The following is a 27622-nucleotide window of genomic DNA, read 5'->3' as shown; positions in this document are numbered from 1 at the left end:
TAATCTGATTTATTTTTTTAATTTAAGACCCGACATAATTCCTGTTCAGCCTGGTTTGACATGTCAGCTTTAAATATTGGTCTGGTGTCGTAAAACTCAGAATTACATCGCCATCTTCTGGCCTCAGACAGGAACTTTGCTATAGATCGAAACATGAGGGGAAGGAGAGGTTTACATTGCACACGTCATTCAACAATTTATGATCTCCACAGCTCAAACGTACAAAAAATACATGACTTTATTTGATCTTATGTTGCTTTAATACCACACACAAGACTGGTGATCAGAATTTAATTATTCATATGATACATCTATTAATTTTTCAATATACATTATATGATAATACATGTTCTATGTTAAATTAAATCACATTAGAAAGATTATATAAATGTAAGTAAGTAAGTAAGTAAGGCTTTATTTGTATAGCACCTTTCATACAAGGGTTGCAACTCAAAGTGCTTCACATAGAATCAAACAGTGATTGTTAAAAATAATAAAAGGCATTTAGAAATGATTAAAGACAAGCATGCAGCAGAGATGAACAAATTAAAAACAGGCCTGAAATAACAGCTTTAAAGATTCTTCTAAGACGTTACGTAACACTTTTCAAAGCAACGGTTCACTTATCATGTCCTGTCTCTCTTTAAGAGGCTGTATGGCTAAGTATTACGAAGAAATCCTCACTTTTTCAGGTTTTTACTAAAAAATAAAATAGAAATAAAAAATAAAATAGATTACTAAGATAATAAAATGCATTAGAAAGTGCGCTAGCTGAAGGCTAAAAATGTGCACTACTTGAAGGCAAGGGTGAAAAGATGCGTTTTTAGCTTTCTTTTAAAGATGGCTGTCGAGCTGGCTTTCCCAATATCGATAGGCAGTGTATTCCATAATTTTGGGGCATAGATCACAAAGGCTGCACTTCCGATTTTCTTCTGGCCATAACTAGACGCATCTAATAAGCCCGCATTTGCTGACCGCAGCGTTCTTGGGGGCGCATAGTTGGCAATGGAGTTGGCTTTGTATTCTGGTCCTTGGTCGTTGAGGGTTTTGTATATAAGGAGGAGGACTTTGAAGTCAATTCAATGTGTCAATGTATGTGGATATATAATTTATATGATGTATTTTTCTAAAATGGTTTATTTCTCTATTTTTTTAATGTATGTAATCTTCATGTAAACGACACGAAAATTTGTTTCCCCAACGAATGAACCCGGTAAATAAATGAATAAACTAAAATAAATAAAGTTTTTAATTCTATTAAAAAACTTTTCATCAGCTTCTGTTAATATTCACACTTAAGCTTCACACACACACACACACACACACACGCACGCACACACAATTAAAAAAAAGTCACATAAAATCATCCCCTCAGCAACTATTCAACAGAGATACACTCAAAACCACAAAGATGCATCACGTATGCACAGGACACACACATACACACACACACAGACACACACACGGTTTTCTGCATAGCTTTGTGAAAACCACTGCCTTCATGTTCAACGCTTTTGCAAGAAAATGTGTCATTCAACAACACACGCCATTTATTCGAAACATGACAGCACACAATGTTCTGACCACTACCTTTTTTTTTAAATGTTACATACATATACATACATTGAAATTAATACATTTTAATCATGAATCATGTTGCCTTATTTAATATTTAAAAAAAAAAGACAGTTTGTTTGCTCACTCATGTTAAGAGAAGAGAGAAAGTAAATTCAGGATCATTGTAAAACAGAGGCGACGTCTTTTACTTTGAAACTCTCACACTTTCGGCGCTCTGGAGATGGTCTTCCTCGGTTGAGGAAGAGGGGGAGGATGTTCTTCGTTGTTAGCTTGTCTGGGGTTCTGAGCGCAAGTGAAACATGAAGATGAGCTGTAGGTCAGACTGAACTAACCCAACGCCTCATATCAACTGGGTTACGTACCTGTGCGGGACGCTGGGGGAGGGGCTGAGGCTGACCTCCAGAGCGCTGGGGGTTGCGAGGCTGTTTTTTACGTTGGGGGCGAGGTCCAGTGTTGCCAGCCGGCAGCTGCTGGTGACAGTGATGGTGCTGATGATGGCTGGGAGAGTTACCGTGTTGGTGGCGGTGCTGCTGCTGCTGCTGCCGCTGCTGATGATATTGTTGTTTTTGTAGTTGTTGTTGCTGTTGTTGATTTTGGCTCCACCCCAAGCGAAGCTCCTCCTCATCTGTGCAGCAGAGAAATAAACATTAATCACCTGTTGAATGTTTGGCCGCCATCAGAGCCAGAAGTGCCAAACGTGGCCCAGATGAGGCCCACATGTGACCGCTATCTGGGTTGCTATTCTGGCATTAGCATTTTTTTGTTACTGGCATTCCTCCAACATTGTTTGCGCTTGAAGTGATACCTCATTTAGGGACATTTTATATTTTACCAAACTGAGAGAAGTGTTAGCAGGATGTTGTGGTCATGCTGGTGCTCTCATTCGAGAGCAGCTTCCGTTTAGCCGTTTTTTTTTCTTAACTGCGTCCATAATCTGACATCCGACCCTCTTCCAGTCACAGTGATGATCTTTTTAACCGCCAAGATCATTTCAGTTCAGATTAAACTGGAACGTATCTGGGGCTTTAACACTAAGGTTGGGGCTGTAAAGAAATCCTCACATACCCTTGACGCGGGCCCTTTTTTTACAGCTGTTCCGAATGCAGCAAATGATGACGGTGATGATCAGCAGCAAAACCAGCCCTGATGAAGATGGAACATGAACTCCTGTTTTTAATCACAATCGGCGTAGTGTGGTGTACTTCCAGTACCACGTGAGGGGAAACGTACCTCCTCCACCAGCCAGGATGCTCACCATGATCCAGAAATCAAGACCAAATAACGCTTTAAAGAAGATCAAAGAGGACTTTAGTGATGCCAGAGAGGGGGAGAGAAAATAAATCTCTCTCTCAGTATTTGTTTGATGGATGTAAAGACTCACACGGCCTGACGCAGTCCTGTGTCACAGCCTCGCTGGTCGAAGAGCTGACAGGGTTGGAAATTTTACACTGGAAGGAATCTTCTTTCACATCTTTGGCCAGTCGTACCAGAGTGGAACGGTTCTCCCCCTTCACCACTTTGCCATTCTGAATCCATTCAATAGTCGTACCCTTGTTGGATTGATTACAGGTGTCATTGACAGGCGGGTTAGAGGGTTACTGGGAGAACAATGTGCGCTGAATTTGACCAGTTGGAGGAAAAACCGTTGAAGTTGAGACCACTAAAGTGTTCCGGACTCTTCCCCCGTACATGAAACTGTAGAAAAGTTCTTGTTACAGTAAAGCCAACAAGGAAAAACAGAAGTGGTTTGTCTCAAGGAATAAAAATAAAAGGAAAATATCTTTGTTTAAACTGCGCAGGAACAGAAAGAGAACACTTAATTTTTTTTAAATTTTTTTTTTAGCAAATAAGCGAATAAAATAAAACTGGATTCTGTTTCTAAAGTTAGTTTTTACAAACCTTCCAAAATAAAACACACTTGCTCTCACCTGAGCAGACACGCAGGTAAACGTGACATTGGACCCGAGACATTTCTTCCTAAGTCCAGCCCTCGAGACAGCGTCTGATCAAGGGAGATCAAAGAGATCAAAGACGAGAGATCAAACAGGATGTGAGACTGTAGAACTATTTAGACAGATCAATACTGACATAAAGGGTTTATCATGTGACCTAGTCGTGATGACAGAAAATAATACGTCATAGACAACAGGATCTAACCTCCATCCATCCATCTGTCCATTTTCTACACCACTATGGGGGGGGGGGGGGGGCTGGAGCCGATCCCAGCTGACATTGGGCGAGAGGTGGGGCTCAGTGTCTTCCTCAAGGAGTGAGGATCGAACCAGCGACCCCTCGGTTGCTGTACGGCCACTCTACTTCCGAGCCACGCTGCCCCGGGATCAAACTTGTTCCCTCAATTTTGTTTTTTTTTTTAATATTTGGCCACAAATTAATTGAACTGAAGGAAAAGTTCTATCTACCAAAACAATAAACAACAACAACAAAACTCCAGGTCTCCACGGTTACCTACCTATGACACATAAAACTGTTTTTTTCAGGTTGGGCTTATGCCGTCCGTTTTCATCGTAAACCTCGGGAGTGTAGTTCCCCGCGTCGCTTTTCTTCACCCTTGTCAACTTCAGGGATCCGTTTTCATAAATAGAATCCCAGCTCCCATGGATCATGACAGCCTTTCTTCGGTGAAAGATCACCATGCCGTTGTGCTTCCATCTCAAGTCGTCTTTGTCGGTCCATGTGTAATTTAGCGACACAGCAAAGTTCCTGCCGGTCGCAACGTGGGCGTCACAAGCAGGGTCTGCTGAACAGAAGTCAGGAGACGTGACGGCATCATATCAAAAACATCTGGAACAGCTGGGGGGTCACACTGAAGGAGTAATGCATCACTGTGGCATTTTGCTTGAACTCTGAATTCAAACTATCTGAAAATACGATAAATTTGCAATGACAAAATTGGATTCGACAGAAAAACCGTCAAGATTTTTAAAAACAACAGCGAGTTAAACAGTGATTTTTATTTTTTTTTTGCAAAGAAAAATTGACATCGCAATGTTTTTAGCCACTGAGGGATCAACTTTACTGTTCAACTGTGACTTTTCCATGTTGTTCTCATGTGAAATCTGAAAGTGAAAGCTTTGATACTCGTTTCAGTTCATGCACAGTCACCCTACTTCCTTTACAAAATGATTTCTTTAATTTCTGTAACGCAATGTGTTCTTCTGCAAATAAGAAGTAAAGAAAAATAAAAAAGACACAATTGCCGGTTGAATTTCATGTGGGCTTAGGTTTTGTTTTCTCTGGAGGGAAACCACCCAAAAACAAATGGTTACTGAGTCATCGACGACAATTTCTCCTCAGACATTCAAGGCCACTTCTGGGGGAGCTACGGCGGAGACCGAGTATTGACCTGGATTATATTCGTTCGCATGAAAACAAACGAGATTTGGGGATCTTAAAAAGAAAAATGTGTATAAATGAAATCAAAAAATAATCTTTACATGCGCCTCCGAAGTGGAGATTTACTTTAAAACCGACATTGAGTTAATAATCTACGCTTTTACTGTGGATGGTGACGCTTTCGTTTCCTTTACTTTATCAATTTCTTTAACACTGTATATTGATGATATCTTAGAATTGTACTCCGTTGTTTTTTTACTGCACTGATTTTTTAAAAATATTTTTAATGTACATTGATGCATTTGCACAAAATCACCATTATTCACAACTAACATAGTATGTATATATACATACACAGACATATATATGTATGTATATATATATGTCTGTGTGTGTGTTTGTATCTATAAATATATGTGTACACACAGATATACACATACATATAAATGTATATACATACATATATATACAAACATATATATACATACACAGACATGTATATATATGTTTGTGTGTGTGTTTGTATCTATAAATATGTGTGTACAAACACAGATATACACATACATATAAATGTATATACATACATATATACACACACACATTTATGTACATACATACATATATATACACACAGATATATGTATGTATATATATATTTGTTTGTGTGTGTGTATATATCTATAAATATGTGTGTACACACATAGATATACACAAACATATAAATGAATATACATACATATATACACACATTTATGTACATACATACATATATATACACACAGATATATGTATGTATATATATATTTGTTTGTGTGTGTGTATATATCTATAAATATGTGTGTACACACATAGATATACACATACATATAAATGTATATACATACATATATACACACACATTTATGTACATACATACATATATATACACACAGATATATGTATGTATATATATATTTGTGTGTGTGTGTGTGTATATATCTATAAATATGTGTGTACACACATAGATATACACATACATATAAATGTATATACATACATATACACACACACACACACACACACACATAGATATATGTATGTATATCTGGTCTCTTGTGTTTTGGGTGCTTGTGGGTCCCCTCCACCTGTGTGTTTGCTTCACCTCCTCCTCACCCTCTCTGTAACCTCAGAGGCTTCGAGACACTCGCCAAGTGGGCCTGCCATCTTCTTTTCATATTCTTATCAGTTTCTAGCAAACACACAGCTGAAGGAACACAGACCCGCTTTCTCTTCATTCTATCTCCCTCAAATCTACGCCCAAGATCGGTTCCTTTCGCTGTTTGTTTTTTTCCCAGCTATTTTTTTTTTACTTTCAATTCTGGTTTCCGTTTTGCGTAATCCTCATTATAATTTTTTTTCTCATCAGATTACCATTTCAATATCAAAAGAATCATGATAATGATTCGCATAATTAAATCACCAAATCTCTATTTTCTCAAATCGTAAGACATTTTCCTGCAAATTACAAACTGAATTTTTCAAAAATGAGAATGAAAAGGGATGTTTTGTTTTTTTTTAAGATATGTAAAGTTTCATCGTTAATTTTTTTTTTTCGAGAAATAAATTGGAAGTTGATTTAACACCGTACTGAAATAAATACAAATAAAATAAGAAACACTGCGGGAGAATTTCTGCAAATAAAAGGGGTCCCAAAAAAAACTTAGAACTCACAACAAAGGCACAAAAAAAAAAAAAATAGAAGTTTGTAGTTCCAACACAATAAGAAGTTAATTTTCTATAAAAGCTGAAAAACAAAAAAAAAACTTTTTAAAGCGTTGAAAAGTACCTGTGGAGGCCACGCCAGAGCAGGAGCAGAGGAGCAGGAGCAGAGCGACGGTGGAGACAGCAGCCATCTTCCCCATCATCCTCCTCACACACAGCTTGAAATGAAGAACGCCCGGTTTCCATTGTCGGGGTGACTTCCTGTCACCGCAGTTAGATCACCTCCTGCCAAGAGCGTTTCTTGTCTCAAAAGGAAGCGATCCAAGACCTGCCACATATGTCAAACAGCGCAGCAGACGTCACTGTCACAACCGACACAGAGAAACTTCATGTTTGAATGTGCGTGTGTGTGTTTTATATCTTAGAATCGAACAGTAAACGCTTCTAATAACAGTTGCAGTCTTATGAACATAAAATAAGCACATTTTAGGGCCTTAAGACCTTTTTATCAAAAGCGGATCAGTGTTGAAAAAAATTACATTTTCTGATTTTTCTCTGAAAAATAGACAAAGAAGATCATTCAGATTTGTATTCAAAGGTCTTAGACCAGTGATTCCCAACCTTTGGGCCGCGGCCCAGGATTGCAAGTGGGCCGCCAAATCATTTCCAAACGTCCTTAATGTTAAAAATCCGTTACATTTAAAAGGATATTATAGATGTTCAAATATTCTTTTTATTGTTAGTTTGCTTTGTTTTTAGAAATGAGAGGTTGTGTTTGTGAGTGTGGAGCTTCCAACTGGTTTCTATCGCATGCAGTTCAGTCCTTTATGTTCCATCTTCAATAAAAAAGCGCACTGGGAACGCATTGTTTTGCCTCCGTATTTATGGAGTCAGAGGTGGGCCAGGAAAATGTTTGAGACTTAAAAGTGGGCCCTGAGTTGGAAAAGGTTGGGAACCACTGTCTTAGATAAAACTGCAAAGAGAATGAAAATAAGGCTTTTATATTTTGGTGTGAGGGTTCAGTTTTAAAGCGGTTCTTAGTGGTTTTACTGAAAATCCATAACTGAATTGACACCGATGCACAGAAGCAATCAGAGCCACCAGGCCTGGAGAGGTTTGCCTCTTCAGTAACCTCTAGAGGGCGTCACTGAGCTCAGTTTAAAATGAGAGCACTGATAAAAACACGACCTCCATCCTTCCTGCCAGAGTATCTCGAAAGTTTGTGTGTGTGTGTGTGTGTGTGTGTGTGTGTGTGTGTGTGTGTGTGTGTGTGTGTGTGTGTGTGAGCCCCCAGAGGATTAGATGGATGCTCAAGTGCAAGCAAGGCAGTATCACAACCCAAATACTACTTTGGGCGGCATGGCTCAGGGGTAGAGAGGCCATCTAGCAACCAAAGGGTCGCTGGTTCAATCCCCGACCCCGGTGACCATGTCCAAGTGTCCTTGAGCAAGATACTGAACCCACAATTGCTCCTGATGAGTAGGTTGGCGCCTTGCATGTCAGCCTCCACCATCAGTGTGTGCGTGAATGGGTGAATGAGATGAAACTGTAAAGCGCTTTGAGTACCGCTAAGGTAGAAAAGCGCTATATAAAACTGAGTCCATTACTTTCTGTCCTAGTACTTACATTTATGATTTAAACAGGGTTGCTGCTTCCTGTCCAAGTATTCATTTTTAAGCCCAAATACTGCTTTCTGCCAAGGAATGTATATCGTATAGTTTGAATATAGAAAGGTTTATGCCACACAAATACTACTTGCTGTCAAAACGCATATTGTTTATGTTCTAATACGCCCAAAGTACGTCGTTCTATCCTAGTATATATGGTTTAAAAGATTATTCCACTCAAAATACTACATTGTCCAAATACATATGGTTAAAAAATTTCATTCTAATGCACCTTACAGTTCAAATAATTAAAGTTTAAAAGGTTTACTCTACCAAAATACTACTTCCTGTTCAAATACTTAAAGTTAAAAAGATTTATTACAACCAAAATACTACTTCGTCCAAATACAAATGCTTATTTTTTTTAATTCAAATGTACCTTCCCACTGAAATTTAAAGTTGAACAGGTTTATTTCTCCACAAATACTGCTTTCAGGTTTCAGAAGGGTTCATCAGACGTGTTAAAAGATGCCAGCCCCTTCTCGAGGTCAGGGGTCGAGCCGCCAAGTACATTGAGGTGGTTAACAGAGAGACATTAAGGGGCCAGGCTTGCTTGCTGAAAAGGCGCTGCAGCTCTCCAGCGTCCATGTTGACTGGGAGGTTGAGGTCTGACTCCATGATGGAGTGAGTTCACGTCAGCAGGCGGACATTCTGACTCTCTGTGTTCCTCGGAGGGACACAGATGACCCTGTTCTGTTAAATGGGCTTTTATAAATAGAAGAGTTATTTTTCCACTGCTCTGGTCCAACATCAGACCAAACACACCACACAAACCCCATTAAATACCCCGGGGTCCAATCACCATCCCCGATGCTGATCTCCACAATCAGCTCCCTCAGGGGAGTCCATCCTCAAATCAGATAATTGGTCCTTAAAATGTCAAGTAGCATGAAAAATGTCACGTGACTTCCTTAAAAGTGAGGGGTATTTCACAATACTGCAGCAAACAAGACAACAGGGAGATTTCAAGACAGCAGCCACGAGAAATGACAATGAGTAACACCAGAGCTAAGCTAGCCTTGTTGAATGCTAGCATTGTGGCTCCCTTATCTCAAGGTCATTCAATGTTTAAACGAAGCTAATTCTTTCACACTAGCTTAAGATAGTTTGGCATTTTGCTTTACAGAATACAGTATGTCAATAAATAACACACTCTGGAATTTTAAAACATTTATGTGTCTTGAAAATGCCTTTTGCTAACAAAATAGCCTTGCCTAGCGTTAGCTTTGTTCTTCCAGTAATTGCGTTTGGACAAATCATAAAAAGATGTGGACTTTCATGAACATTATCCCACAGAACAACACCTGTCATTCTAAAAACAACAACAACAACAACAAAACAAACGAGTTGTTAGCCAAAGAGACAATTTTAAGTGGTCAAGACTCCAGTGTGAAAATCCCACTAGCTTAGCTTAGCATTGAGGAGACACTAACTTCCTGGTTGGCCTACAAAAATCATCCCGGCAGCAATGTATGACCTGTCCCTAAGTCAGTTTTAAGTCATTTTTCTTTTTACTATATCTTCTTTCAGTATTATGATTATGACATCGATATATTCTGATATATTTACGCTCCATAAAAGTAACCTCTGTCGACTGATGCAACTTTGTATCCGTCCTGATGTTCACGACAGCATGAGGCTTCCTGTGTGAATAGAAAATTATTTATAGACGGTGTCAAGATGACGATGACACAATATTGTATCAGTGGAAACAATGCCATCTGTGGCCCGGTGGCGGCTGCTGACAATCACGTTCAGGTATGCGTGTTGTCGCCTGTCCTCTCTGTGACGCGCTTGCTGATTTGACAGCAGGAAAACCAGAGCTACCGTTAAAATAGATCCACCAGTGGTAGACGGGAGTTTTTGCTTGTCGGGGGGTATCAGTACTTTAGTGGTTGTAGAGGATGAGCAGATTGTAATTTCACATTTGAAGCCTGAGAACTTCAGAGCAACACAACAGGAACTCACACCACTTTAACGTGACCTTTAGAGGTCACTGGTACGAGGGTTAGACTGTGTTACGTAAGGCACTGAAGTACACTCCATATTAAATATTTATCTACTTTTAATGAAGTAAAATTCTAAATATAAACTTTCACCAGGGTACTATTTCTTCTGGGTATTTCTTAAGTGAAGGAAAAATGGTGGTAAACGATGGTTAACAGCGTCTCTAGTGGCTAATATGAGTAACTGCAGTCAGTATACAAAGAGAATGTTTTATCCTGTAAGTTAACAAATGCTTTTATTAACCAAACCCTAAATTATTACATGTCCAGACATGGGAAGTACAGATACTTGCTGTACTTGAGCAGATTCCTCAGGTATTCGTACTTTTATTTACTATTATCTGGCTACTTTTACTCCCTGTGTACTTTCAACATCTTAAACAGGCCTGTTATTTCATTTTTTTAACGGTTATTTTATTGCTTCTGATGTCTCAAAGTTTATTTTTGACAGTTTTGGTCTGTTTTTGTTTGTGTGCTTTTTACAGATCAGTAAAGACCTTTTTAAACAAAAGACTACACATTTTACTTTGAAATATTTCTTGTACTTCTTGAGGGGATAGGCTCTTTTTTGACATAAATATCTGGACTTCTTTACTTTCATTCGAGTAAAAAAGTTAAATTACAACTTCCATTTTGTTTTGTTTTTTTTACCCAGGGTTTTTTTGGGGTTTGTTTTGGTACCAGTATCAGTATGCACTTCTACACGAGTACTTAACGTGTGTGTACTTCTGCCACCTCTGCAAAAGTCGTACTTGAATGAGTTTTTCTCTCCTCCCAGAAGCGGCACTCTGTTTTCCATCAAGGCCTTTTGTATATAAAGAGGCAGACAGTAATGAAGAGCTCCTATTAAGAGTTTGGGGATGTACTTCATAACATTTGAAGGGTAAACAAAGCCCAGGGAGGAAGTTTCATCGCCCCTCACACACACACACACACACACACACTCACACACACACACACACTCACACAAAAACACACACGCACACGCGCGCGCACGCACGTCGCAGTTTCTTCATTTGCCAACGTGCACTGAATTATTGAGACGTGCAACTGGTGTATAGAAACACATCTTTGACCTCACTGTGGGTTGTAGACTGTTACCTTCACAACAACCCATCCAAAAAAAAAAAAAAAAAAAATCAAAAACAAAATCGCTGTTATTTTTAGAGACTGAGAGCATCTGAGTGATTGTTGCTGGGGTGTCTTGAGGGGAGGGGCATCGGTTGCGGGCGCCGGATTCGAGCGATTGGATCAGGAGATGTAACGATGGGGGGGGGGGGGGGCTACACCTGCCGCTGCATTTGCTTTATGAGTTATTAGCAGAGACGTGCTTGCCAACTCTCTCCGTGCAGCTTTGGTTTCAGGTGTGTCGGGTTCTAAACGATGGGAGGATAGCGACTATTGTACGTTGGATTTGTGGTTATTCATATTTAGTGTTGGGCGCGCTGGATTTATTGTAGTTGGACAGATGAGCTGAGGTGAAATATCTGTGGGTGACAGCTGGACGCTCCAGTCCACAGTCTGACGATTCCGTCCCAACCACAGAGCATGAACGGCTGCTCCGGGTCTGACCTGTTTATTTAGGGGGATGGGTTTTTCGATTGAGGGTGAGGAGAGACCTCAGCGGAGGTTTTGGATGTCCAAAACTCCATTTTCTCTTCTTTTTTGACTCACAGGAAGGGAAACGGTTACATACTGCAGCCTCAAAATGAATAAATTGAGAGAAGGAGTGACGTCTACGACTACGACTTTTCTCTCTGTACGTCACAACTGTTCAGTCTACAGTCTCTGCAGCTCGGTGAGATCTGTCCCTCGGTGTGAGCACATTAGCGCCTGTGTTTGAAATTATTATCACTTTAAAGATATGGAATACGAGAGGACATTTCATCTTTTTTTCTTTTTCTTTTTTTTTTATACTTGTGAATGCAGTTTAAATTTAGATTGTAACTCAGACTGACGTCATCCACCCACGGTTTGTGTTACCTCACTCCATGTTTGAATTTCCGTTGCCGCTTCATGAAAAAGAAAAAAGAAAAAAAACAAACGCTGAAGGAAACTGTTTCGCTGAAAATGACGTGTACGTCATCCCTTGCACACACACACACACCCGCGCGCACACACACACACACGCACCCACACACACACACACACACACACAGGTTCATCGCTGAGTCAGACAAGTCAGGAGCTATTTCAGTTTTCACTTCATTTCATTTCAAGATTCTTGTCTGTGAATGTTCAATAAAACTTGTCAAACATCCCATATATATATATATATATATATATATATATATATATATATATATATATACACACATATATATATATTTCTACATCTAACATTTGCAAAACTGTATTCTGAAGTGCTTTTTCAGAGCAGAACCAATGGGTCTTAGGTTGGTACAAAAGCCTCGAAGAGAAATCCTGCTCTCAGACAAAGGCCTCTGGGGAGAAGCTCGGTCTGGGCTTCTCTGCATAGCTGTCTATATCTGGAGAACCGGGAGAGAGAGAGGGAGAGAGAGAGGGAGGGAGAGAGAGAGAGAGAGAGAGAGAGAGAGAGAGAGAGAGAGAATGTGTGTGAAGCTGCCAACAGCAGCACTAAGTCTCCCAGGGTAAACACAGCTGATGGGGTAAACCCTTTCTCCATCACCCTTTCTCTCTCTCTCTCTCTCTCTCTCTCTCTTCTTCTCTCTCATCCGCCGCCTCACCCTCTCACCCATTTGTCACATGCTACACACATAATGAGATGATGAGGAGGGGTTGAAAACATCATGATGAGCAGGGTCGCACAACCGCCTCGTAGGCGGGATTCATCAATATCCTGCATTAAAGGACGTCTGCCTCCTGTGCGGAGCATTCAGTAAAGATATTTACATTTTCCAGGGGGATATTCCGGAGTCGTAGTCCTCTTGGCTCCGGAAATATTCCCTACAGGTTTGTTACCTCTCGAGAATACAACCAGCGGTTTTTTGTTTCTCAGCCCGGCGGTGATTAATATGTCAGTCAAGTCGATTCTCTCTGGCCCTGGATCTTCATCTAGTTTTACGTCAGAGCAGTCTGGCATTTCACCATGTAAGGCTGCAGAGCTGAACTGCTCCTGGAACCAAACACACACACACACACACACACACACACACACACACTTCAAACACACACACACACACACTCAAAAAAAAGGAAGGAGGGAGAACAGTTATTATTTTTCAGCTGGAAATAAATTAAGCGCAGATGAGCAAGCCAGTGCTGATTGTCCCCGTCTTCGACATCTTTACATTCTCCAAAGAACGTCGATAAAATGATTTCATGAACGCAGTCACACTCTTTATCTCTGACTCTGTATTATTTATGATCTTTTCGAAAAAAAAATAACAATGAATCAATGTCGATGCATAAATGAGGCTTTTTACCAGATTCAATCTTGAGTTGGCGACACCGAGCGAGCACAAACTCTCCTGCTAACAGACTGAAAAACAGTTTATTCTACCAGCAACTTCCTGTCCGATAACACACGGAACATTTCCCCCTAAAATAGACCCCTGTAACTGCTTGGGTAACCAATGAGCAGTAGATTATTTAACACTTTACCCTAGGAATCGGCTTGTCGGTGCGGATTTTCATGTGACCAAGTGAATCTGATCGATTTAACAGTTTCCAAACCTTGTGATTGCTCCCTTTTTCCCCCCCTCCATCACTGCATTGTTTGCCTCAGAGACAACATTTTGTTTTAAAAAGGCCAATATGAAGTTGCTAAGTTGTTAAGGGGACAGTTACAAAGCTTAGTTAATGCTTCGTGTCGAATAAGTATGACTTCAGCATAATTAACCCTTTATTCATGCTGTTTGTGACCCGGATTACAAACTAACCCTTAATAACCTCTTTGCTCCCCCAGTTTTTCCATCCATCTTTGCAGCAACCTGTCAAGTTAACATGAACACGTTAGTAAATAACGATAATATACATTAATTAACGGTTAACTAAGCTTTAATTAATGTACTCTTATCACGAGGCGTTACTGATACATTCAAACTCCTGTTTAGAGCAACTTTTCAGTCAAAGAGAGTGTCTGACGTGCTTTAGTACTCATAATCAATCATGGACATAGAACTAAAGGGTGTGATAGCGATGACATTAAACGTCGCATGTCACAGATTTTATTTTTGGGGGAGGTTTGTTTTTTTGCAATTTAAAAAAAAAAAAAATTCTCTACGACATCAGGAGTGTTCGTGTCCCTGATTTATCAGATTGGAGCGGCTCAGTCGTCCCACATGAAGGATAAAAAACGAAAAATTGTCATCAAAGGCAGGAGCTTTACACGTCTGTGTGTTGTTGTCTTATTTCCACAGCAATAACCCAAACCTGACCCAGCCTGTTTACATGCAGATTCTCCTTATAAGGCAGATGCAACTCTTTCCCGGCTGCAACAAAGAGGGGTTATTTTTACTTTTTTCCTGCATTTCTTTGAACCCCTCGTCTGTTTGGATCACTCCCAAGAGCAGGATGCTGTCCAGGGCTACGCAGAAGACGTTGTCAAGCTCCAGAATAGGTTGAGCCGAATTAATTATTGCTAATACGCGGCTAAATTAATCATCATGATGTGACACTAGATAGCCCGCAAATAAAAATGGGTTTAGGAAGATGCAACAGTAGAAATGACATGAGGCCTCCGGGTCACATGACCTGCAGCTGCTACCCCCCCCCCCCCCCCCCAAACCACAGCTACGACTAATGCAGACGTGATAGTTGTTGCATTATGGACATTAACACATTTGAAGGGTTTAGGACTGCTGGATGCTGCAGACCCGCGTCGACCTTGGTATCCCCACCCTCCGAAATTCTTTTCTGGGTTGTGCTACTCTCTCTCTCTCTCTCACACACACACACACACACACACACACACACGCGCGGTCTCTCTCTCTCTCTCACTGTCTCTATGTGTTTACAGCCTCGGACACAGTTGCATATCTAACATTTCTCTTTCGAAAACCAACAGGCTTTGTTCTCATCTGAAAGGTAAGAAGCAGCATCCTCTGATTCACTTCTTCTACAAACATTGACAGTCAGCAGCGATTATTTAAAGTACTTATATTTCTAGCAAGTTGAATTTTTGCACTCTTCATCAATAAGGAAACGAGCTCAGCACATTGGGTTTTAAATAACAGTCAGTGAATCACTGCTTCTCATAAAAGTACGTGTTCACATACAGTAGCAGAGCTGGAGGAGCGACAAGGAAGCTCCCTGAGGGATAAACACTGAAATTCTCCTCCATCCAAAGCAAACGATTGCATTTTAAAACACCGAGCATCAGTTTAGTTGAAAACGAGATTTTAGGAGTCACAAATGCATCTTAAAATCCGTCTCTCCTGTCTGATGTAAACTGGCCAAACCAGCTGAATGGGAATTTAGGAAATCTGGAAGTGTCGTGAAATATTTGAGATTTTGATGCGTTTTCACCACTTTGTGGGTTTTTTTTTTGGGGGGGGGGGGAGGTTGTTGGGAAAATTCACAAAACGGAACATTAAAAAAAAAAAAAAGACGATGATAACATTTTATAATAGCTGTTCATTAATAACGACACTGTAGTAACAATAATAAACATGACTTAATGCTTTGTTAACCCTTAGTTAAGAGTTAACCTGAGAGTATTTTACTAACAATGTTCATGTTTATAGGTCACAGCACAGATGGAAGGTTAGGGTGGTTATATGATCCCCGCTTTATAACATGGGTCAAAACGAGCATTAATAAATGGTTTATTACGCTTAATAATGTTAAGTAATGATTAGTTAACCCTTAATTAACTGCTATTTATGGGGTTCATGGGGGTTTGGCTGAAGTGTTACATGTTTCCCCATTAAAAGTCCCAACGACAAGTTATAAATTGTTGAAAACCTTTTTTAAGTGATGTTCTTTCATGCTTAGTTAACTAAGTTAAGGAATACAAATGTACTTATGATGTTCATGTTTGCAGGTCAAAGCAAAGATGGAGGGAAAAACTCAGGTTAAGGGGTTACCATGAATAGTTGTACGCTCCCAACTTGAAACTAAGGGGTCACAATGACATTAATAACCGTTTAATCACGCTGAATAATGGTTAGTTAATACTTAGTTACATCTGAGAGTGATGAATAAACATTGCGCCTTTATTGTCAAGCGTTATGGGTCAAATCAAGTCGACAGAGTGATTGCTGTTGAGGTTGAGGTGTAATAATTGGTGATAAATCGGTATCGTTTGTTTGAAATTGGAGATGTCTTTGTGGGCCTATTTCTGATGGATGGAGCTTTGGCCAAGAGGAGACGGCCCCACCTCCCAGAGTGTTTCATCTCTTCACCACAACCACCACAACAATCTCCAGCTGGCGGGTCAAATCACCACCTTTACCCTTCAGGCTTTTAGCGAGAGGTATAGCAGAGCCAACAGGAGGCTCTTTCTTCCTAAATTTAGCACAAACAGCCAACTCTATCTTTTCGGATCAGTCATCATAACCTCAGGTGGTTTTCTTCAGGACTGAGCTGCGCGTCTTGGAAGTTTTCGATGAATACAGTAGGCATTTAAAGTTGTTGCAACGGGCCACAATGACCATGCCCCAGTTAGAATAATAGGTCAGAACCAGGAAACCGAAATATCCATCTAACCTACATTCGACTGCTTGATGGCTGTCACACAAGACGCGCCACATGTTGCAAAAGATGCTCCTGAATGCGTCGTTGTTGCCTTCGCTTTTAATTCTCCGTCAAGATAAAGTAATAGAATATCAAAGGTTAAAATGTGTTTGTGTGTGTGTGTGTGTGTGTGTGTGTGTGTGTGTGTGTGTGTGTGGCCTTACACGTACACCTCATTTGCAAGATGACAGCTTCTGCTGCCAACACACACACTGATAAAACACACAGTCATGGAATGAACGGCATCTAAAAGTCCTCAACACATGCGCTCGCGCACTCAAGCACGTCAAGCTGTTGACGTTGTTTACCAGGGAAAACTTTACTTTTACGTTTGTTTTGTCGGGTAAACCACGTGAGACATCACATCCATCAGCTTGTTACACTGGAGGCACATAAAGGCACAAAATAAAACTGTTTAGCACCCTGATTTCTGCAGTTCTGGTCCTCCATAATTCCTCTAATGCCCTCTGTACTCAATTTTTTGCAGAGAACTATATTTATTTTATTTATCAGACTGCTGTGAACTTTTTCTACCAAGCTAAACGCAGAATTAAAAACCAATTTTCTCGAACTATAGGCTGGGATTGTTTCATTTGAAACAGTTCAGCTTCAGGAGCCATTTTGACATGAAAACTCAGGCGTTACGACAGTCACCAGCTAACTGCTAGTTAGCTTAGCGCAATGAATACAAGTGGATGGGAGGTGTTAGCATACCTCCGTCAAACCTTATCAAGGATTTTTCCAGAAGTTAATCTCCTCATCCTCTTTTACAGATTAACAGCAGCGATTAACTCATCAGCAAACACTGTATTCCGTCGGTTCAGGTTTTGTGTCAAATCACTGCGCCCAGTCGTGAAAGTAGTTCCAACTTAAGTATTTGATTCTAAAATACATTTCCCAATCCCACAATTTTAAAGCTTTAACAACTCTAGTTCTCTTAGGCTGTTCGGGCGAAAAGGTGCACTTGGTTACTTTTGACGGAGCTACGCTAACACTTCCGCTAGGATACCTCGTGTTACGCTAACTAGCAGGGAGTCTCAGCTCCCTAAATCACACACAGAAGTAAAAAGAGGATCAGTGACGAACTCCTGTGCATTCGTTCATGGCAAAAAATGGCGGCTACGACACGACTTGTTGAAAAATGGATCCACTCTGTTGAGCCAGGAGATAAATTTAGCCAGTGACACGTATGTTATGTGTGCATCAGACTCGCAGACTCCCGTGTGGCATTAGACAAAGGAAACATTGGGCTTATTTAGAGTCATTTTTTTAGTCCTGGATTACTTGGACATCAGTCACATAAACCAGCAGCTGGCTCTCTCTCTCTCTCTCCCTCTCTGACATGGTCGACAGTGATCGCTCAGCTCATAACAACGTAGCTGATGCGCCGCTCGCTTGCTCGTTCACTCCTGACAGCCACAGCTGTAGCGGCCTTGGCGTGATCCAGCCAGAGGGTCAGAGGTCAAACTGCTGTCAGGAGGACGACGAGGCTAATTTCTTTAAATGGATTAACGAAATAAAGAAAGGAATGATAAAATGAGGAGGATTAACAGAAAAGCAAAGATTGATTTTTAAATCCGGGGGGCGGGGGGGGGGGGGGGTTATGGAAGATTTTGATTATTTAATTAAGACACCGCAACTAACGAGGAAGAGGAGGAGCCAAGAAAAGGCAGTAAAAAAAACGCAGGTTTATTCCCTCCAACTGAGCACTGTTATTAAAAAAATACAGAGATGGTTGAGGAAGGGTCAGAAGCAGGTTAGCTGTCCGTGAGTTGTTGCCGTGCAGCAATGCTCATTTAAAATCCACGCTGAAATGAGTGAAGCAAAAATACCAAATCGAACGTAGAGGATTTGAATCAAACTCGTGCGGAAAATGAATCAAGTGTGAAGTAGGGGGAGCTAAAAAGGAAGAGGGGAGGAAAAACTACCAGCTGAAGGCTGAAATGAAGGTGACATGATGAAGGAGCGCTTCAGAGACCGGCGGCGAGCTCTCTACGCCGGATTAAATCCCTTTTGTCATCTGATCGGGGGGAGGGGGAGGGGGGGGGGCTTTCCTGAGATCAAAGTCGGTGTGAAAAGGTGACCGTGCTTTCGTATTAGTAGCTCCCGCAAACAAGAAATCTTACCACTTGTACTTCAGCTTTTGCCAAGTTCCTTTGCTATTTTTAACCAGATTAAAAGTCCTGACTGAGTTTGTTCCACTCGTGATCCTCAAACTGCTCTTTCTTTCGGCGGCTTTGCTCCACTTTCTTTGTGGGATCAATCAAGATAACAGGAGTCTCTTCTCTTTATTCCAACACATCTATTTTTGTAGTTCCCATGTGTTTCTTCCGCTGTTTATCTGTCTCCGAGTCACCCCTTATCACTTGACATGTTAACACCTTCCTCAATCCTCGCGGGAGAACTCTTTAAGAGTGTGTGATGCCTTTAACTTCTGGCCTGTGTGTATGTATGTGTGTGTGTGTGTGTGAGAGAGAGAGAGAGAGAGAGAGAGAGAGCGTGCATGCTGACAGCAGGGGGTTGGATTTTGGAGCTTTGAAATGTAACACAACATCTGTGGTGGGAAACGGGCGACTGAAATCGTGTCATCTACCTGTAATTGGACACTTGGCGGCGCTACTGAGGTACCAGGGGAGGGACGACCTGCAAACACCACAAATGACAAAAAAAAAATAACAATAATAGAGAAAAGAGGAAGTGAGATGATTGAGATAGATTTGCTCGACATTGCTCGACATACTTTGAGCACATTTGTCAGAGTAGTGGAATCAGTACTCTGACTGTTTTCTACCGTTTGTTTTCATAAAGGACGTGTACTATAATAACAGTTTTGCGTACTTCTAATTATCATGGCGTGAGCACAGATAAATCCATCCATCTTTGCAACGAAAAAGGCAGTTTTTGCACTTTTTCTTTATGTTGTTGATTGTTGTCTTACTTGTAAAAATATATACGTAAATAAAGATATATAAAAAATACATATGTGACGTAAAATATATATATAAATGAAATATAGAAATCTTGATTGCCAAAATGTATTTATTTCTAATTGATGCATTTCTTTCTGCCCCTGTTTTGTTTTGTTTTTGGAAGCTGTGACTGTCATCGCTCAGCTGTTCAACTCAAGCCGCCACATTGCTGTAGTGACATTTAAGGCCCCTCCTACTAGTCTGGCTTAACACATCATCGACCCCCAGCTGGCGCCTCGGGGGCAGCTCTCTTATCGTGACACCATGTGCTGAGATACGGGGGTGGGGGGGGTCACAGGATGGCCACCAGGAAACGTCTCCCAGCAGAGGGCGCTCATGTTCATCCCTCACACTGACCTGTGTTTGTCTCTTGTCTCTAGTCAAGAGACCAGGACCCAGGCGGACCCCTCCTCTTGACCAGCAGCCGACCTGAGCCGCCACCATCTAACCCTCAAGACATGGAGCGCGTTCAGCACATGACCAAGTCGGCCATCCGCCGAGCGTCTCAGATCGAGGTGAACCCGCAGACCAAGAGGAACCTGCAGGAGCTCTTCGTCAACTTCACCCTCATCCTCATCTGCCTGCTCCTCATCTACATCATCGTCCTACTGAGCAGCTGAGGAGAATGCCCCGCCCCCACCCCCGCACACCCCCTCCCTCCCCACTCCTGGTCACCTGACAACAGCAGCTTCCTGACTTCATGTCTGTGTGGTGTCTCTGACTGACTCGTAAAACTGAATTATGTTGTTTAACTCTTGCTGCTTCCTGCACACCGGCAGGACAAAGACAAACACGCTACGAATGATAAGTTTCCGTAACTCACCGCCAGAAACCGCGTAAACGTCCGACTGCAGAACACGAGGACACATGAACACGTGATTAATGGGTACGACGGAGAGTTGCCAGATCGAGGCTTGTTCCACCCGTGCGAGGGACTTCTGATGAAAACGGCTTATTATGATCAGTTTGAGTTAATTCACTCTGGCCTCATATCATGGATTAATTAGCTGTCCTGCTACAACCGCAGGTCTCCCTTAAGGTCGCCATGGCAACCTCCACATTGCACAAATTGACATCTACAGGAAATTCATGTTAAAGCCAGTCAACGGCCTCGGGTCGCTCAGAGGCCTGGGAAACACGTGAGCTCCAGCTTCAGGTGTTTCCGTGGACATGAACGTTTTCAGAGTTTATTCGTCGCGAAGGAAAGCTCACTTTGCACGGTGCGGTTTCACTCGAAGACGTTGAAGACTCTCCTCTTCCCGGTTCATTATTTAATGCTACAGCTTGACTAACGCTGACGTGTTCTTCTTCTTCTCCTCCTTCTTCTTCTTCTTCTTCTCGCTGCTTTCCACCAGCACAAGCGGCAAAGGCGCACCGACTGTAGAGTCAGATGATGGAATTATAGATATGTCTTCGAGAGGACAACTAACCAGCCCGTAAATGTCCGGTGCTGCACATTTTAATGGATCCTCACTGTCTGAAAATGTAAAAAAAAAAAAAAAAAAAATATATATATATATATATATATATATATATATATTCTGAATTATTCAGAGATCGAGTTTGTTTGTTCTCTTCATGTACAGTAGACGATTGTGAAACTTTTCAACTGTAGAATACCGAATAAAACGCATGTTAAAACGTGCCGCGACGAACAATTTCATCTGTTTTACTGCTTTAAATCTCTTGAAAGTAGTTTTCAAGTCATTCAAGGATTCAATACGGGAGGTTTTTCGATGTTCCTCGCACGCAAACACACACACACACACACACACACACACACACACACACACACACACACACACACACACACGCTAAAAAGAGGACAACAGTAGGCAGAAATCTCACAATCATAATTTTTACTGTTCCATAACATACAACAGAAATGATATAAATATAAATAAATATTGTTATATATTTTACTCCCCCCCCCCAAAAATAAAAATTTAAAAAATGGCCAAGACGGACATCGTTAAATAAAAGGTCGCGAGGGTGACGTCGGTGCACTTTCAACTCACAACTGCAGCGTGATTATCGATAAAAACACACCTTTATCTCCAAATATCTGTCTAGATTGAGGAGTTGAGAGTGAAGCGACCTGTGCCCTGCTTCTATCCACGCACCAAATAAAGAAACAAACAAACAACCGAACCCCCCCCCCCCAAAAAAAAAACAAAACAGAAATAAACCCAAAAGGGACACTGACTTAATGAGTCGCAGTTTTGATGGTTCGCCGATGACCAGCTGACGGCAGTGTTGAGACACAAAGAAACCACTTTCCCTCTGGTAGTCGCGCTTTCATGAGCCTTGATGAGGAGGGACGGAGAGGTGGAGGGACGGAGAGGTGGAGGGATGGAGAGGTGGAGGGGATGGGAGGCTCTGCTCAGACATAAGATAGGAAGATATCACTCAGTTTAAATGAGTCTTGACGAGGCAAAAAGCAAACAAAAAAAGTGAACACCGGGGCTTCTAAAGAACATGAAGTGTCCCCACGTTGAAGTGTCCCCACGTTGAAGTGTCCCCACGTTGAAGTGTCCCCACGTTGAAGTGTCCCCACGTTGAAGGGGCCAGCACAGAGGGAGGACTACTTTTCTCTCAAATCCCCAAACTGAGTAATATTCTCCCTTTAATCAAGTCTGGCCAGGTTATTAATGAGCAAATGGGATATTAAAATAAACAACAACATAAAAACAGACAGATGTTCCCAATTTTTCAACTTTAAAGGTTTTTTGTTTTGTTTGTTTGTTTGTTTGTTTGAAACTGGTTCCATTCATCGCTTCAGTTTAGCTCATTCGCGTCGTAGCTGTTCCGGAGAGTTCTGTCGCGTCACATGATCGCCCTCATCTTGTTGAGGGTCAACTACAGAGGAAGGACAGAGGTGACAGGAACGACCCCAGAGCAGCACTCTGACCACCTTTGAAGAATCATATATATATATATATATATATATATATATAAAAATAAAGTGCTCAAGAAAATAAGGGGGGGCGAAAAAAAAACAACATTTAAAACTTCCATCATCACGTGAATCTCTACTACATGAAGCTTGTGGTCAGATGTAAATCAAATTTGTGTAAATAATGAAAAGAAATGGCAGCCCCGATGGTAGAAAAACACATTCAAAACTCAAAGAAAAATTCTATGTGCAAAATCTTTGAGCTGGCCCTTTAAGTATCACTGCTCCTCGGATGTGCTTCTTGGTTTTCAGCTGTTGTGAGACTGCTGACCTCATCAGCGGGAAAATTAACGGAGGTCAAGTCAAATCGGACGCGAACGTGTGAGAGAGAGGGAGGGAGAGAGAGAGAGTCTGGAGAGAAAGAACTGAGGAAGAGGAGGCGTGTGTGCGTTTATGTCTCGGCTCGTCACAGTGTGCGAGGAGGAAAGAGCCCGCTGGTTCAGAGGGGAGGCGACCACCTCAGACACGTCGTCTGTGTGTGTGTGTGTGTGTGTGTGTGTTGCTCCCCTATTGATCATACTGCAGGTGGATATTAACAATTACTGAGAGGACTGCATCAAATCTGCCAATTTTTACTGATCTGACGGCTAATTTTTCCCGTCTTCCCCTACCGACATGAGCGACATGTCAGCCTGGTCTCCTTGGATACGTCACCCAAGTGCATTTTGCCTTTCAAGTGCTCACAAATAGGTGTTCTGAGCTCACAAAGACCTTTTTTTTTTTCTTTCTCCTCTCCTGGATTAGTCGTCACTCCAGAAAGGAGAAAGCACCAGACACTTATTTAGCTTGAAGCTAACGGCGACTGACGGCTAACAAGAGCAAGCACGTCTGTTTTCCAACTCTGGAGTGCATCACGTGTTCTGACCTACATCTTTCTCCACCCGGCCATATGCTCAGTAAGCCACAAACACTTTGATCCGAGCGGAAACGAGACAATAACCTTCTTGTTCATGTGCGCGCCGAGAGGAACCAGCTGGCTCTCTCCTTTCAACAACATCGCTTGTGCTTGAAGGGTTCCAGTTACTTTTTAGCGCGAATCAAAGTGTGCGTGGATTACAAATAGACATCTGCTGGTGTGAGGCCCCGTTAGCGTCAAGCTAAATCTACATGGCTGGCTCTGTCTGCATTCCGGGGGTCACAAAAAAAAGTATTGCGACGGTGGAGAAAATAGCTTGGCACGCCTTATTTGTGAGTACTTGAAAGGCTACATGCCGTTTCAGGTGAAGTACTGCTGTAGCTCTCTATGCTAGTCTTAGCTGATCATTACAATCTACACATTCATTGGACGCGAACACCTCCCTGACCGTTTTAGGGCTGTAGTTTTGTTTGTTTGTTTGTTTGTTTGTTTTTTCAAATGGAAGACGAAATATTATCTGAATATGGGAATCAAACCCTTGAACCCCGGCGTCTCCCTCTCTCCATCAGGCTGATGATGACCATGCAGTTTGAAACTGTACACGTTACTGGATGGACTTCATGGACCTTCGGGTCATAAGCACAAGAACGATGTAAACTTTCAAAGTTTCAAAAACAAAAACGGGACGGCACACCAAAAAACTGGAAAGTTCAAGTGAGTGACAGCAGCATTATGAGAGTGTTTTCTGTTTCAGCATGCTCTATGGTCTGCCCCTCAGCCAGAGACGGGGAGAAAGAGAGTTCAGTGTAGCTTGGACTCCTTGGCGTTCTCTCTCTCTGGAGGTCTCTGGTCTGGTGGCATCACAAACAGACCGTAGAAAAACAGTAGCTGGTTATATTATAAATACTGGAATAATAAAAATAGGAGGGGCGCTTGATTCAGTTGGTCTTGATGTTTCCCCTCCTGAGACGTCTGGGATGGTAAATCAAGCGCCCCTCGGCTAGCTCCGAGATATGAAAATGACTTTCAAACATATACTTTATGTACACAGTCAAAGCCCTGGGACAGCGAGCTAAAGCACTGGCTAGCGTTGTCGTACTGAAACCATCGAGAATCATCTTGTCGTCCAGTCGGATCACAGCTTGTATGACACATACTGACACGCACTCTCACACACACACACACACAAGATCGTTCATCGTGCAGCGACTCATCTTGCTTTCAACACACTTGCAGTTTGTGACATCTTTTTGTGAGCTTAAGAAGTAAACTATGCTGTAGGCCTCCAAGATGGCCCGATTTCAGGTAAGCTGGGTTACGACTGACATATATCTGCGCTAAAATCACAGTAGCACACTTCCAGGATGATGCGGTTCACTCCGATATGGGTTTTTTTTTTTTTTTTTAAATATTTGTATCTAGCCCTCAAGGAAGCAAGGCACCATCAGGCTTTGCTTCCAGCCTGTAAGACTAAACAGAGGGCTAAAAAAAAACCCACAAGTCCTTTATTTGCTGCATCAGTGTGGTGTTGGAAAGTCAGAATTTCCGAGTTGTTGACTTCATGAGCTTTCAAGCGGTAATTTGGGAACTACATGGAACTCCACAGGAATAAGTAAAACACGGGACTATTGCTTTGCCTGACAGGTTATCAGGGCTAATGCTAACAAACAACTTTTATCGCTAATCTAGCTCTCGACAAGTACAACAGCTAACAGTAATACGACAAGTGCCATCACAGCCTGACATTAAAGACATGAATTCATGAAATAAACGTACCATTATGTCACATTAATGCAGCAAGTGTTTAAGGACTAATGTGTGTGTGTGTGTGTGTGTGTGTTGGGGGGGGGGGGGTCCACAGCACAGTTGCAATCAAAAGTTTTGTGATGCGAACAGCTTATTTCATTATCAGTTATATTAATGCTGATATATTTGATCCTAACACAAAACTTCAGGGTTTCTTAAGCCACCGCTCTTCTACATTTCGACTTTTTGCCTGTTTAAAAAAAGAAAACAAAAAAAACCTCGGACGACTTCTGAAGCTCATCGTGTCACCACTGCAGACGCCGGGTGAAGATGATGTTTGCCCACTCGCACGACTACGCACCTCCGTGTGAGGAGAGCCTGTTCAACTGTGACAGAATTGCTGCTTGGAAGATACTTTCGAACTTTAGCTCGCTGTCCCAGTCCTTTTGTTGTTTTTTTTTTTGTTTTTTTGTTTTTTGACAGAATTGGGATTGTTGGATTTTTTTTGTTTTGTTTTGTTTTGTTTTGTTTTTTGCCGGTCAGAAAGTGAAGTACTGAGAGTACAGCTCCCCTTCTTCGCCTCTTCCTGCCTCCTTCTCCCTCGGGTCTGATGGCGTCGCTGCCTCATGAAGGCTGAGGGAGGGAAGAGAGAGAGAGAGAGAGAGAGAGAGAGAAAAGCGCTATTAAAATGAACCGCAGGCAGAGACAGATGTTCTGATAGAAATGATTCAGGATTTTTCAGGAAACGGTTGTGGGCAGCTCTTGTGTCCGGGTGTGTGTGCTCATACTCATTAGGGTGCATGCCAAACGAGTGCAGCGCGGCGTGATGTAAATAATCCAGGACGTTTGTTGACTTTGGCAAAAGTTCATTTCACTCTGAATTTCACCGAAACAAACGAAATGTTTTGCATGCTCCCCGCCGCTTCCTACGGTCCAGGAACATGCAGCTTAGACTAGAACTGCAGAGTGCGTCCCCTCCTCTGGTCTGGGATTGGCTCACAGAAAAGGATGAGTAACTTAAAAAACAACAACAACAACAACAGTATTTGTAAAGGCACATTCAGGCTCATTTGTTCAGCTTCAGTCCTCCAGTGGCAGACCCCCCCCCCCCCCCCCCCATCGTGTGTTTTCATAATCAGCACTTGCAGGAAGCACCACTCCTTTATCTCCTCTCATATACACTGTGTCCGAAGCCCTCGTGCCCAGAGAAGCACAACATGCTTTATCTCGCAAGTTTTTCACATTTGCAACTTGCACTTTTTCCTTTTTAGTTTTGCTGAATTGCTTTTTCAATCAGACGCCGCCGCGCCCCCCCCCCCCACCCCAATTCCTTCCTTCTTCTTCTTTTCCTTCACTCAGAGTCCCACTGAGACTGATTTGTAAGTGCAACGTTTCAGGCTCGGCTCCTTTTGTAAAGCTCGTAGGGATTTTGCAGTATGTTTCAAAGAGGTAGCGATATGGATGGAAAATGGAAATGCGATGCTGAAGCGTCATGAATCAGGAATGGAGTGTTATTTTTCTCTGTTGACCCACGACTAATTATCCGCCTGTGTGAAATCAATCGATCGATCGTGTCCAATTTACAAGAGCAGAATTGAATCCAAAAAAAAAAAAAACGGCATCATTTTGTATGTTTTTTTGTGTTTAAATGCAGATTTGCTTCGCTGATGAGCAGAGACGGGACGGTCTTCTGTCATTGACATGCTAGCGTGTCTTAAAAAAGCCCTCCTTCATGTTTGGGGGGGGGGTGAAAGGGTGAGGAGAGAAGGGTGAGACAAGTGAAAGGTGAGGTGGGCAGCAAACTTTCCTGTGTGAGGTGAGGGCAGCAGTGGCAGGAAGTTCTCACCTCCTAAAACTCTGTAGGACCTGCTGCACCTGCGGTTCCTGAGGATGAGGAGCATGAGGAAGAGCAAGGCTTGGCAAGGGATGATGTGGAGGATGAGGAGGAGGAGGAAGAGGAGGAGGATGCTGAGGAAGAAGAGGAAGAGGGCTGAGCAGTGGTAGGGCTTTCTTAAGTCGGGGGAGGGACCTAAGGGGGGAGGGGGGGGGGGAGGCTCAACGTGGCCACCTGGTCCTACCTCCTCCACCTCCCGTCCCTCTTCTTCCTCTCCTGCATGACTCATGGCGGG

At 42.1% G+C, this 27622-nt stretch overlaps 3 protein-coding genes across 11 annotated transcripts in view; 1 reads left to right on the top strand and 2 right to left on the bottom strand.

Annotated features, from left to right (window-relative positions):
- On the bottom strand, positions 1-21416 carry cd2 (CD2 molecule). 5 transcript variants are annotated; one of them, XM_086189814.1, is made up of 10 exons: positions 21148-21416; positions 19560-19609; positions 6758-6961; positions 4049-4336; positions 3507-3580; positions 2960-3128; positions 2809-2862; positions 2644-2721; positions 1941-2203; positions 1-1860 (listed from the first exon to the last, which is right to left on the bottom strand). In XM_086189814.1, the coding sequence occupies exons 3-10, from the start codon at positions 6834-6836 to the stop codon at positions 1777-1779; spliced, it is 1089 nt and encodes a 362-aa protein (XP_086045940.1). In that variant the 5' UTR covers positions 6837-6961; positions 19560-19609; positions 21148-21416; the 3' UTR covers positions 1-1776. The 5 variants fall into 5 exon arrangements, with proteins under 5 accessions (XP_086045940.1, XP_086045866.1, XP_086046196.1 ...); XM_086189740.1 differs by lacking the exon at positions 21148-21416 and adding an exon at positions 20759-20946; XM_086190070.1 differs by lacking the exon at positions 21148-21416 and adding an exon at positions 20759-20945 and having other exon boundaries at positions 4049-4333.
- On the top strand, positions 15077-21741 carry pln2 (phospholamban 2). Of its 3 annotated transcripts, XM_086190269.1 has the most exons (3): positions 15077-15149; positions 15249-15316; positions 20316-21740. In XM_086190269.1, the coding sequence occupies exon 3, from the start codon at positions 20394-20396 to the stop codon at positions 20553-20555; it is 162 nt and encodes a 53-aa protein (XP_086046395.1). In that variant the 5' UTR covers positions 15077-15149; positions 15249-15316; positions 20316-20393; the 3' UTR covers positions 20556-21740. The 3 variants fall into 3 exon arrangements, with proteins under 3 accessions (XP_086046395.1, XP_086046330.1, XP_086046468.1); XM_086190204.1 differs by lacking the exon at positions 15077-15149 and having other exon boundaries at positions 15179-15316; XM_086190342.1 differs by lacking the exons at positions 15077-15149; positions 15249-15316 and adding an exon at positions 19490-19590 and having other exon boundaries at positions 20316-21741.
- LOC147272573 (protein FAM184A-like) overlaps positions 21730-27622 on the bottom strand; it is a 30666-nt gene continuing 24773 nt past the window's right edge. For 2 of the 3 annotated variants that reach the window (XM_086189628.1, XM_086189458.1), the window contains exons 23-24: positions 27340-27461; positions 21730-26126 (exon numbers count right to left, since the gene is read on the bottom strand). In XM_086189628.1, the coding sequence (XP_086045754.1) occupies positions 26033-26126; positions 27340-27461 (216 nt within the window). In that variant the 3' untranslated portion in view covers positions 21730-26032. The remainder of the gene's footprint in view (positions 26127-27339; positions 27462-27622) is intronic. The other variant, XM_086189543.1, reaches the window with a different exon arrangement.

This window comes from Aulostomus chinensis, chromosome 1 (genome assembly GCF_037954235.1).
Source record: "Aulostomus chinensis isolate RoL2024-O1b breed Wild chromosome 1, RoL_Achi_v1.0, whole genome shotgun sequence".
In the NCBI taxonomy this organism is placed as follows: domain Eukaryota; kingdom Metazoa; phylum Chordata; class Actinopteri; order Syngnathiformes; family Aulostomidae; genus Aulostomus; species Aulostomus chinensis.
Note: the sequence above shows the minus strand (reverse complement) of the source record. Positions and strands in the feature narration are given on the sequence as shown.

Excerpts from the sequence above, each read along its gene's own strand:
- cd2 (XM_086189814.1), bottom strand. The coding sequence starts at position 6,836 with ATGATGGGGAAGATGGCTGCTGTCTCCACCGTCGCTCTGCTCCTGCTC. Across the intron at positions 3,581-4,048 it reads AACAGTTTTATGTGTCATAG|ACGCTGTCTCGAGGGCTGGA; the intron begins GTAGGTAACCGT and ends TCCCTTGATCAG. Across the intron at positions 2,204-2,643 it reads AAAAAGGGCCCGCGTCAAGG|ATGAGGAGGAGCTTCGCTTG; the intron begins GTATGTGAGGAT and ends TCTGCTGCACAG.
- pln2 (XM_086190342.1), top strand. The coding sequence starts at position 20,394 with ATGGAGCGCGTTCAGCACATGACCAAGTCGGCCATCCGCCGAGCGTCT.